At 45.5% G+C, this 13195-nt stretch overlaps 1 protein-coding gene across 1 annotated transcript in view; it reads left to right on the top strand.

The window, feature by feature from the left end:
* Positions 1 to 13195, top strand: part of GMCL1 (germ cell-less 1, spermatogenesis associated) — a 318745-nt gene that overhangs the window by 181682 nt on the left and 123868 nt on the right. The window contains exon 8 of the mRNA XM_086943476.1: positions 3333 to 3423. Coding sequence (XP_086799602.1) covers positions 3333 to 3423 — 91 coding nt within the window. The remainder of the gene's footprint in view (positions 1 to 3332; positions 3424 to 13195) is intronic.

Raw genomic sequence — 13195 nt, 5'->3', positions numbered from 1 at the left:
CAGATGCAGAATGTCCGCAGGACATTAATATGTAATCAACTGTAGAAAAAACACCTCTGCCATTGAAAGTAGGACGAAAGGGGACCTCCGCTTGACATAAATTATTAGCAAACCCTATGTTGCATGAAAACCTAATATCATTCAGTAGGTCCCCGCACGTAGTATGTGCAAAATGCGGTAAGTTAGTATATATATCCAACATTATACCACAAGTCCCGTCTCCCCTCTATTACATAAACAGTTAAAATGCCCTCCCCAGATCATAGAAACATCTCTGGTTGTCCCAACAAGAAAACTTTTTACATCACATCTCAAGTTTCTTAACATTTCTTCCATTGCCTCAGGGGGGGACATTATTATAAAAGTTTACAATAATCAGGCAAAAAGCCTTATCCACACATATTCTAACAGTGTGATAGTAATTATTTTTATGGACTATCGCTACTTGCGCAAATTTGAGCTGATTGGAGATGTAAGTAAAAAGGCCCCCCTTCGCTCTACCATGTCTCAAGCTAATGGCCGGTGTATGTAATGTTTTAAAACCTCACAAATGGAGGGGCTCTACAGCCCAAGTTTCTTGTAGACATAATATCTAGTAGTTATTTACAAGATCCACCCACACATTATTCAACACCTTTTGTTTTTAAACCAGCCACGTTCCAGAACATAATCTGGCAGTTATTATCTTTAGTGTTACCACCTGGCTGACCGTTACTGTCCAATTCTTTGTTGGGAATAAATTTATCCTCGGGCCGATATCGAGCACAAGGTAGTCCACCTCATTTTCAGGGTTAGTATCGATATTTAATTATTCATCTTGTGCACAAGGTATATTAACTAGACAGTTTGATCTATCTATTAAGATTCCTTTCTCCTGTGATGCAGCAGGTAGATTAATATTAGCATCATCAACAGGGTCCCTTGGGCTTAGTCAATCAACTTCTTCAAGCTAGTGGAGCCTATTATAGCGGTTATTAGTGGGGATGCCAAATTGATTTCTGTATAATAAAGTGGAATCCCTCCATTTTCGCATTGAAGGACTCCGGTTTGGAGGCGGATAAAAGTATCCCAAAGGGACAGCACTAATCTGGGAATTATCTGTGAAATTCCTCCCTAATCTATTTAAAATCAACCGCACAAAGTTTAGAGTTTTAAGAGTCAATACAACACAATCCCCTTCAATGTTCGTTAATCCTCTCCCTAGCCATCTCAACCTCCGTACCATCTTAAATTCATTAAATAATTCATCAGTTAGTTCTGTTCTACAGCCCAACCATTGTAGGGACTTATTCCTTAAAGTCACCCAAGTTTCTCCCTCCGCATCGTTAGATTTGGGTACATTGACCAAAACCACTACGTAAGGGGTAGCGGCTGGGGGTAGGTCTAGGCACGTCTGAATTCTCCCATCTTTCGGGACAGGAGTTTGGACTGTCTTCATCAGTGGTTGAATATTAAATTTGTTGGTATCCGATGTATTTTGAGCTACTGATAAGGGTACTGTTAAAGAGGCATTGGTGCTAATAGTTGCGACAACTATATGTTCTGTGCATGGGCTGAGGATTGGTAGTTCCTGTCTAGCAGTGTAGTTAGTCAAACTTACTCTATTGGTTAAAACCGGCTGCACAATATCTAGACATTTAATTAACGATGTCTCCATAGCACCAATTCTTGTTAATATACTGCCAATACTATCTCTTATCAATTTGTCTAGTGTCTCCAGTTTCACTTTCAATTTTTCAACCTCTGTCTGGGTACACATACTGGTGCTAACCATTACCTTTTCCCAATTTTCTGATTTGTTGGCTGGTACAGACGTTGTCTTTTTTTGGGCCCTTCTTCAAGTTTTATGGGTAGTCCTCTCAACTATAGTGGGGTCTACCATGCCCCCCCCGGAGATCCTGAGTGGTTACTGGGGTTTCTCGCTTGTTTATTTGGCGGTTGTTGAGATGTGTCAGGTTCGAGTTCGCTGTAAGTTAGGTTGCCAGAGATGTTCACTACACAACTGTTAATGCCTGATTTACCTACATTATTTCTATGGTCTCCCCCTGATTCCCGGGTTAACTTTTGTTAAAGCACACTCGTCCACTCCAGGTATAAGGGCCTCCTCGACTGTATTAATTTGTCTTTCTATGGCGCCCACTGCACCAGTTAAGTAACTTAATAAGGACTGACATGAGTGCTCCCCCGTGTTAGCTGTTTTTTTCTTATGGTCCAAAGTAATTTTCTGTTTCCCCATGTTCGGTGTAGAATTCACAATTTATCACAATAAGACAGTATAGACAATATATATAATTTTCCTAATATTATCATTTACTCACTAAGCAATTCAGGGAGAGAGGTCTAATACACACAGTACTAATTAAAAAGTCTGGTAGCCAATGTCCAATAACCCACAAAGTTAAAATCTAAAAGTTCCAGATAAGATAAGGTCTGCTCGCTCTGATGGCAGGAATGTTTTGCACAACAAGTTACAACTAATTTGCCAAATACTAGCTCACAGTACCTTCGAAAAAGGGAACAGCTTCAGAGCCGCGGCCCAGCCCGGCCTCTTACGGCCCTTGCCGGGCACAGACGGGCCCGCCCGGCGTTGTCTGCGCGCTTCCCGCGACGAGGGAGCCCGATATTCCTTTTAAGCGCCTCCTCGTGCTGGTGAACACGGTGGCGGCGTATGCGCCGCGGGTGTTGTCGGTAGAGGTATTTGCGGCAGGGCAATGGTGGCAATGCGGGTCTGTGACCAGGGCAAAGGTTACTGCAGGGCTCCCGCTCCACTGGAGCCCGATATTCCTTTAAAGCGACTCCTGGTGAACGTGGTGGCGGCGTGCGTGCCGTGGGTATTGCCGATAGAGGTAGTTGCGGCAGGGCAATGGCGGCAATACGGGGCTGTGACCAGGGCAAACTTTACTGCAGGGCTCCCGCTCCATCGGAGCCCGATATTCCTTTTAAGCGCCTCCTGGCGTGGGTGAAGGCGGTGGTGGCTTGCGCTCCGCTGGTGTTGCCGGTAGAGGTAGTTGCGACAGGGCAATGGCGGCAATGCAGGTCTGTGAGCAGGGCAAAGGTTACTGCTGGGCTCCCCTGTGTGGCAGTCTAAAACACATACACCACCCCGACTTTCCTTTTTCTTTGAGATTTAGATTTTTGCTCAGTGAACCTCTTCAGGTGCTAGTCACTTTATGTGCCCTGACCAGTATGATCTTGCCCTTTGACAATTAGGGCACCATGTTTAAACGATCTGGATCAGTCTTGTCACCAGTAAATGCTCTGGAGTGTAACCAACCCATCCAATAGTTTATTTAATTCTTCAACCTGTAATTGTCTTTTTTTTTTTTTTACAGTGGATGTTCCTTCAGCTAGTGCCTTCTTGGAATGGGTCACTGAAGCAGCTATTACCGGAAGCAGATGCCTGGTTTTCAAAGCGCAGGAAAGGTATTTGCTGTTCATGACTAAGAAAATATTGGTAACTTTTGTGAGTGCTTTATGTTAAAATACCTGCAGCTATCAACAGAGTGCTGCTTTTGTTATTCATGCAATATAATGCAATAAGACGACTTTGGTTCTGATCTACATAACGCAGAAACTTTTTTTACACTTTATAATTGTTGTCTTTTTCATTTGGTGAATTTCTTGCGTACTCCATGGCTTTTGGTGTTATTCGTCTGTCAGTTGCCTGGTGATACATTGTCCCACTGGAGGTAGATCTTTTTAGTTGATGAGGGATGCCCCCTAAACTCATTGTGTTAACAAACTTTGGAAGTGTTGTAGCCTTATTTACCGTGTGTTTCTCCTTCCTTAACACTTAACTGATGTGCATAAATACTGAAGTGTACTGCCTATAGTTGGTATTCTGGAATCGCTGGTCATGGTAACATGGTGTTTCTTTAAAAGACTAGGGGACAACTACTAGCAGGTTGGTCCCCAGAAACCGCATTAGAGCTGTTAAAGAGGATCGTTTTACAGTAGGTTTCCTCGCTCCAGAGGGAAGCAAGGGAAAACTAATCCATGTGCATCTTGAAATGGATAAGGAATATAAAGGATTCTGTAATCCCCAAAAATCACTGTCTTAATCTATGATAAAGTATGTCTCTGGGCCTAAATAGATCTTTTGTCTTGCAGTTTTTATCTTGCAGACTGTAAAAAAAAAGCCTAACTGAAACTGCTATTCATTCTATTAGACTATAGTTTGTGTTACCTTTAAAGTGTCTGTAGTAGAATTCATAAACTCAAAGGTCGAGGGGCACAATTTACCACTTTTTCAACCATGTGTACTCAATGTCTTGGAAAACATAATGGAGTGAAGCATCTGCACCAGATATTCTGTGCCACTAGTGTTTTGGCTTTGAGGGTCTCTAATCGCACACGCTCCTATGTCAAAAGAAAATATTAATGTATCCAATAATCGGAATTTCTTCTAACATCTTCCTTTGAAAATAAGGCAAAAGGTGATAGAAAGGTTTGCAGAGGATCAGGAAGTACATAATCCATTAGGAATATCAGCGGATTCAGTATATTTTGCTACCACTGGCATTTAATTCCCTAGCCTAACTTGGTTGATGACTGAGGCACACATAATATTCTGTTTTTGATGCTCTGGGGTAGCATGTTGGGCACACAGGCACACTCTTAATAAACACAACACAGCAGTGAGCCACCCCTGCCGTTGCCCCTCCCCCCTTGTCCCCCCCCCCCCCCCCTTGTCCAAGTTTATCCAGACTTGGAATTTTACTGATAGGACCTACCCAAGCACCTGCTGCTTTGAAGATGCGACCAGACGGTCAGAAACAAATGGTGATGCACCAGTGTTGAATCACAATATTCTTCTACTTAATACTCAATAATCTTCTACTTATATCCGTATCAGCAGGGTAGCCTAATAGGCCTCCATCTCGGACACCTTAGTTGTGTCCTACACCACCAATATTAAGTGGCGCAACCCGCAAGTTTCACCAGTGAGGTCAGCAGGAGAATAGAGGATATATTGTGATTAAGGGATCAAACCTATATTGGGTGAATGAATATCCTACATGACAGATGAACCACTTCAATTGCCCTGACAAAGTTCTCATGTGGTGACGAAACGCGTTGGCTGTTTGTTCCATATCATCAAAGAAAATTGAAAATAAAGACACTTTGGACTATATTCTACTGTGATTGGACTCCTATATAAATGGACTCCAAATCTAGCAGTGCATAACCATTTGTATGTTGGGACAGGCACACTCCAGTTTAACAACAGTTTGGAGTTTCTTTAAGTCATTGGGTTTAGTACAAAGTGATGGTTTCCCACATATCTTCCCACAGATGTGCATGAAAGAATCCTTATTTTCGAAGAGTAAATGAGCCCTCGTAACAAGTATCTAGGTGTCAGTTATACTTTGGTACCCTGGGCAATTAGACCAATAGCAGCCCTAGGAATGGGGTCAATGTAAGTAAGGTCCTGGCAGAATAAAGGCTCAGAACTTTGAAACAGCAAAAAGCTGTCTACACATTTTCAGAAGATTTTGACTTGCCTATCTAAGATTGTAAGTTTATTTATAGTGTGATTGTCAGAGGTGTTTTGGGGCCAGTTTGTTAGGTGATTTTTATACTAATATTAATGGTTTGTCTTGCATCCTGTTTTTGGCAGTGAACCACTGAGGTGGTGTAGTGCCTATTAAGGCTAAGGTGGGAATGTGCCATAGTCAGATGAAAAGAATCAATGTTCAGAACCTGCCAAACTGTAAAAAGAAAGAAACATTATTTGCATGTGAAATAGTGGTATATTAGGCACTTTTGATAGGTCCTAGAATTAGACGAACAGCTGCAGTATGGACAGCAAATCCGCTCAGGTGTTGGCAGCATACATTTATGGCTGGCCACATATAAAGGGTGATATCAAGAGCATTAGTCTACGTTTGGCAAGAGCAGTAACCTCATAATCAAAGCATCACTAGAAAATATACAGGGTAAATAAAGCAAACCTCTGTCAACCGAAAAAGAGGTTCTGTAAATGCTGGATCTGATGTATTCTGATGTTTAATTTTAAAGTTGGTCTCACACAGTATTAATATCCAAAGCAAAGGGGGATCAATCTGAATGCCCCGGTTTAGCGTTGGCAAATTTTACCTAAACTTTAAACATTAAGCTCATCCACCTCATCTCCTTCACGAAAAGCTTTGGGCTGATCCATTAAACGGGGGCAGAGAAAAAGATGGGTCCTGAAATGCTTTTTCCCGTATGCAATTTCTGTGAGCAAGTTAGACAACAATATAGAAAAAATATTTTATTACACCAGATTTGAGAGAAAGCTAGTTGTTTACTTTGAAAACGTGTTTTTTATGCTTTGGTGTATTACCATGCTGCCATTTTAGAGAAATTAAGGTTCAAAATGTATAGATATCTGTTTCCACTGCACCATGTGGCAATATACAGTGGGTTGATTGGTCAGGCCTGTTTGGGTCCCATGGGATTAATCAATGTGGTTGGCAGACCACATGAAGAACAAGCATTGAAAATGCAATAGGTCTCGCCTTTTATTAAGTGAAAGCCATTTGCTTTGCTAATGGTATTGTATAGCAAAGCAAATGGTTTTAACTTAATTAAAGGTGAGACCTATTGCAGTTTTAATGCTCGTTTATCTAAGTAAAGTTAAGAAAACAAGCCACTTAAAGAGATCCCCCCCCCTCTGTTTTTTTTCTTTTTTTAAATAAAACTTCACCTGAAGTAGTGTTTTGCAGAAAGGCAATTTGCAAATGTTGGCCACTTTTATTTAGCGTGCCCGGACCGATTTTTAATCCTAACCCAACCCTGGTGTGACTGTACATTATATAGGATAAAAATAGCCCCTACTGTGTCGAAATTTGTGACCTCTGTGTTCTGTGGCCGCTACAATGACCTCATCATTTAGCCTCGTTACTCAAAGTTGTTACTGAAATCTTCGATTCTCACTCATAGCCTTTTCATACCCTCTGGGCCAATCAGTTTCTGCTGCAATAAAAGTTTTTAAATATGCAGTGTAGGCAGCCCAAAAGTGTGGCATTATAGTTTTACTTAAACACGTTGTGATGTTTGCACATGTTAACTCTATCTGGGGAAAGGTTTCACCTCATTAGTAGCAGTTTAACTCCCAAATACAGCAATGAGCAACAGGAAAGCGGCCAGTTAACTTTACTAAAAGGTCTACCACTGCGCAGCAACATGTGTGGCAGAGTTGTATTACCTTTTTATCCGTATAAGCTCAAAACTATATATATTTTCAAATGAAACTCTGAAAACTGTTCAAAAGATGATGTATTATGTGGCGAGTGAAGCAAATTCATAATTATGCGGAAAATACAACAGCCGTAGAATCGAGTATTAAAGGGCTCCCGCATCTGAAAAATTTAGGAATGTGCCCCTCTCCCAAACCAGTTCACAAGTTACACATATTATCCTGACTGATCATGTCCCTTACTGCATTGTGTAAATGCAGATAAACGCGCCTGTCTGTTTGGGAAACATCAGTTTACACTTACTCACTGTGTAGAGGAGGTAATGAGCCATGACACCGGAGGACCTAAGTTGAACAAGGGGGGCGGGGCAAGAACTTTAAAGTTTCTTTTCACAAAGGCCTCATCCAGAAATCAGGTTGAACTGCTGTAAAATACAAATGCAAAAACCACATTTGATGGACAGAATGCAGAACAATGTCATACATTCACCCCAGTACAGAGATCTGGGCATAAATCCATCGTTTTTTTGCACTCCACACCACCCCAGTTCAGACATGGCCATATGCAAATCAGTCTGACCCTGTGCCTCATGGGAAAAGTCCAGCCCGAACTGCCAAGCCATGCCTTCCCTGGACCGGAAACAAGCTTCCGAGGACCGGTTTCTGGCATTCCAGCCGTCTTCAGCCCGGCTTGCTTGAATCCAGTGGTGTTGAGAGCATCGGACTCACGTCTGAGCATACCCATCCCACTCGGGGTGACAAATGCAAGAAGCATTTACAATGAAATAGGTCTCGCATTAGGAAAGTTTGAGCTATTGGTATTGTAAATGGTTTTGAAAGTAGCAAAATTAATAGCTTTGACATTTACAATGCCAATAGTTGTAACTTTCGTAAATGTGACACCTATAGCATTTGTAATGCAATATGTGTTGCATTTACGTGACTTAGATGTATTGATATTACAAATAACAATCTGCTAGATTCATCAAAGACCCGTTTTGCGAGTCTTTAATAGCAATTCATAAGGAATCGCTATTAAGGACTTGCAAAACGGGATTCATGTAGGAATTTCAAAAAATATTGCGATTCCTACATCTTCCTTATTTGCGATTAGCAAATTGCTAATCGCAAATACGGAATAACTCCCCATTCATTGCTATGGGCCTAAAGGCAAATGGAAAAAGAAGGGGCACTGAGGTTGGATGAGGAGCTATAGCTCACAGACAGTCTGGGGTGGAGCTGGAGTAGACAGACAGGCTGTGGTAGAGCTGGAGTACACGGACAGGCTGAGGTGGAGCTGGAGTAGACGGACAGGCTGAAGTGGAGCAGGAGTACACGGACAGGCTAAGGTGGAGTAGGAGTACACGGACAGGCTGAGGTGGAGCTGGAGTACACGGACCGGCTGAGGTGGAGCTGGAGTACACGGACAGGCTGAGGTGGAGCGCACGGAGAGGCTGAGGTGGAGCTGGAGTACACGGACAGGCTGAGGTGGAGCTGGAGTACACGGACAGGCTGGGGTGGAGCTGGAGTACACGGACAGGCTAAGGTGTAGCTGGAGTACATGGACAGGCTGTGGTGGAGCTGGAGTACACGGACATGCTAAGGTGGAGCTGGAGTACACGGACAGGCTAAGGTGGAGCTGGAGTACACGGACAGGCTAAGGTGGAGCTGGAGTACACGGACAGGCTGAAGTGGAGCTGGAGTACACGGACAGGCTGAGGTGGAGCAGGAGTACACGGACAGGCTGAGGTGTTGCAGGAGTACACGGACAGGCTGGGGTGGAGCTGGAGTACACGGAAAGGCTGGGGTGGAGCTGGAGTACACGGACAGGCTAAGGTGGAGCTGGGAAACACGGACAGGCTGCGGTGGAGCTGGAGTAGACGGACAGGCTGAGGTGGAGCTGGAGTAGATGGACAGGCTGAGGTGGAGCTGGAGTAGACGGACAGGCTGAGGTGGAGCTGGAGTACACGGACAGCCTAAGGTGGAGCTGGCACTGAGGTTGGATGAGGAGCTATAGCACACAGACAGGCTGGATTTGAAGTGAGGGCAAATGGACAGGCTGGTTGAGAAGGTGGACACACGGGCAAGCTGGGTGAGGAGGTGGGACACACGGACATGCTGGATGAGAAAGTGAGGCACACGGACAGGCTTGGTGAGGAGTGACACGTGGACATTTAAATGTGGGGCACACGGACAGGCTTGCCTTAGCTAAAGTCTTATGTAAGACGTCAAGGAAACGAAGGGGCACTGAGGTTGGATGAGGAGCTATAGCACATGGACAGGCTGGGTTAGAAGTGAGGGCAAATGGACAGGCTGTTTGAGGAGGTGGGAACACGGGCAAGCTTGGTGAGGAGGTGGGACAAACGGACATGCTGGGTGAGAAAGTGGGGCACACGGACAACTTGTATTATATTAAAATAATAGCACGCAAGTAATGGCAGCCTGGTTGGGGAGTGCAGGCAGGGGGCGGGGTGGGAAGCCTGTGGGAGGCTGATGCCTTTGATGTGTGCCTTCAAGACAGGAGGTGTCTACATGGGCTGGGGGGAGTAGAAATGCGAGTCACGGCCTGCGGCCGTGAAAAGTGAAGTGAAGTGAAGTGAATAATTAGGGGAGGAGAACTGGCAGAGGCCAGCCGAGCGCACGCTGGGGAAGCCTGTGGGAGAGAGGCTGATGCCTTTCATACGGGCAAGCTTGGTGAGGAGGTGGGACACACGGACATGCTGGGTGAGAAAGTGGGGCACACGGACAGCTTGTATTATATTAAAATAATAGCACGCAAGTAATGTCAGCCTGGTTAGGGAGTGCAGGCGGGGGCGGGGAGGGAAGCCTGTGGGAGGGAAGCCTGTGGGAGGCACACAGACAACTTGTATTATATTAAATTATAGCACGCAAGTAATGGCAGCCTGGTTGGGGAGTGCAGGCGGGGAGGGAAGCCTGAAAAAAATAACAAATGGTAGGATTCCATCGTTCGATACAGTTTTGAAGCACAGCAACAGAACAAGCAGCAATATCAAGAGGTGGTGGGGGCAGGGTGAAGGGTTAAGGGGTAGGGAGAGACTGCACAGGCTGGGCAGGCTGCGATGGGCTGGTGGGAGGAGAAATGCGAGTGAGTCACGGCCTGGCGGCCGTGAAAAGTGAAGTGAATAATTAGGGGAGGAGAAATGCCAGAGGCCGGCCGTGCGCACGCTGGGGGAGCTTTTGAAGTCATGCGAGGCTTAGACAACAAGGCAGGAGGCAGGCAGAAGGCTTGGGGATGTGCTCGTGCATGAGCAATACAAAATAGTAATACACCAAAAAGTAGCTGAACAAAAAAAAATGCCCATGACAGAACACACAATGAGTACACTAACAACATAAAACATAACAATGGAGTGGAGTGAGATCTCTGCGTGGAATTCGGGGAAGCCCCCACTTCAGATTGTAACACAGCCCTGTGCGGTTTCCATGTTTGCAGTACATTTCCAGCAATGAAGGACTCTGTATAAACGCTGCGTGTTTGGCTGCTGCTCTTTAGCCACGCCCATGTCCCGCCAGTCTCTAAGGTGAGGACCATAACAATGGAGTGGAGTGAGATCTCTGCGTGAAATATGGGGAAGCCCCCACTTGAGATTGTAACACAGCCCTGTGCGGTTTCCATGTTTGCAGTACATTTCCAGCAATGAAGGACTCTGTATAAACGCTGCGTGTTTGGCTGCTGCTCTTTAGCCACGCCCATGTCCCGCCAGCCTCTAAGGTGCCGCCCGGGAGAGGATATGGCGCACGGGCCTGAGCTTCCGGCTTTGGAATTGGGAAGCTGCGTTTGGAAACTCCATCGAACGTCCTGTGATTCTGCGCAAGTCACTTGCTCTCCCCGTGCCTACAAAAATGAACGTGTCCTTGTGTGATGTAACTGCTGCTCTATAAAGCGCTCCAATGCCTTTGGGTCGGGTTTGGGCTATGAACGTGTCCTTGTGTGATGTAACTGTTGCTCTATAAAGCACTCCAACGCCTTTGGGTCTGGTTCGGGCTATGAGTGGAAGAGGGGAAGTGAGTAAACCTGTAAGCCTGTGGGAGGGAAGCCTATGGGAGGCTGATGCCTTTGATGTGAGACCAGGGGGGAGTAGAAATGCGAGTCACGGCCTGTGGCCGTGAAAAGTGAAGTGAATAATTAGGCGAGGAGAACTGGCAGAGGCCAGCCGAGCGCCCGCTGGGGAAGCCTGTGGGAGGGAGGCTGATGCCTTTCATGTGGGGAAATGCGCGTGCATGTGGTCACGTGATTCACGTGAACTGTTGGAAATCCGCTTTTGGGGAGCCTTGGGTTTAAGTCTTGGTTTGACGGCATTAGACTCGCATATTCATTCCTGCGGAATGGAATAGGCGAAACCTAAACAGTTGATGGACAGAATGCAGAACAATGTCATACATTCACCCCAGTACAGAGATCTGGGCCTAAATGACATTGTTCTGCATTCTGTCCATCAACAGTGGTTTTTGCATTTGTCACCCCGAGTGGGATGGGTATGCTCGGACGTGAGTCCCATGCTCTTCACACCACTGGATTCAAGCAAGCCGGGCTGAAGACAGCTGGAATGCCAGAAACCGGTCCTCGGAAGCTTGTTTCCGGTCCAGGGAAGGCATGGCTTGGCAGTTCGGGCTGGACTGTTCCCATGAGGCACAGGGTCAGACTGATTTGCATATGGCCATGTCTGAACTGGGGTGGTGTGGAGTGCAAAAAAAACGATGGATTGCGGCTCAGATCTCTGTACTGGGGTGAATGTATGACATTGTTCTGCATTCTGTCCATCAACTGTGGTTTTTGCATTTGTCACCCTGAGTGGGATGGGTATGCTCAGAAGTGAGTCCCATGCTCTCCACACCACTGGATTCAAGCAAGCTGGGCTGAAGACGGCTAGAATGCCAGAAACCGGTCCTCGGAAGCTTGTTTCCGGTCCAGGAAGGCATGGCTTGGCAGTTCGGGCTGGACTGTTCCCATGAGGCACAGGGTCAGACTGATTTGCATATGGCCATGTCTGAACTGGGGTGGTGTGGAGTGCAAAACAAACGATGGATTGAGGCCCAGATCTCTGTACTGGGGTGAATGTATGACATTGTTCTGCATTCTGTCCATCAACTGTGGTTTTTGCTGCTGGATAATACAAGCATTGGCAAAGCCAATAAACCTCGCCTATGGGTTATTGGTTTGTTAATCTGATGGGGGTGGTGAACAGGAGGTCGGTGGGAGCTGAGAGCACAATGGTAAAAAAACGCATTTGCAATGCAATAGGTCTCGCAATTGGGAGATTCTGAGCTATCGGCATTGTAAATGACAATGCCTTTTAATATTGCAGGTTTTTTAAACACATAAATAAAAGGCATTTTACTTTACAATGCCAATAGCTCAAAATCTCTCAATTGCGAGACCTATTGCATTGCAAATGCTTGTTTCGACAGGTGATGCGGCCGGAGATGCAACTATGGAACCGAGAGTAGCGCTGGCGGAAGCCTCTTCACCCATCCCCCCCTCCCTCTCTATCCGCTGTCTCCCCTTCCCTCTCACTCCTTTCCTACTCTCTCACTCCTCCACTTCTCTCTCACATATTCTCTTCTCCCTCTCTGAACTTTCTTCCCTGTTAGACTCTAAGCGCGGGCTCAACGTCGTGGGATTTTGGGCAAATCCCTTTAAACACCATCCTGGTGCTTTAAAAAAACATGTTATGTAATGTGACATCATGTAAGGTAACTGGTGCTCCTGTGACGTGCTCCAGTGTCTTCAGGTACAGTTCGCTCTTAGAAAACTTCAAATAAGTTACAATGTTTAATTTTAGTGTTAAAATAGTAATTCCTCGTACCCCGTGCACATCTTATTAATGGGTGCAGGAAGGTGGTGAGAGGGCGTATACATCTTCTGTGCACCATAAAGAAAGCTAGCGCTGTGGGAATGACGCGCAGACGCTTCAAGGCGCCTCATTCAGAGGCCAAGTCTGCATTTTATTAAACAAAACAATGCATGGGCTGTATATTCCGTTGCAGCCA

The sequence above is a fragment of the Lissotriton vulgaris genome, chromosome 11 (genome assembly GCF_964263255.1).
Source record: "Lissotriton vulgaris chromosome 11, aLisVul1.2, whole genome shotgun sequence".
In the NCBI taxonomy this organism is placed as follows: domain Eukaryota; kingdom Metazoa; phylum Chordata; class Amphibia; order Caudata; family Salamandridae; genus Lissotriton; species Lissotriton vulgaris.
The sequence above is the reverse complement of the archived record's forward strand: the minus strand, read 5'-3'. Positions and strand labels throughout refer to the sequence as shown.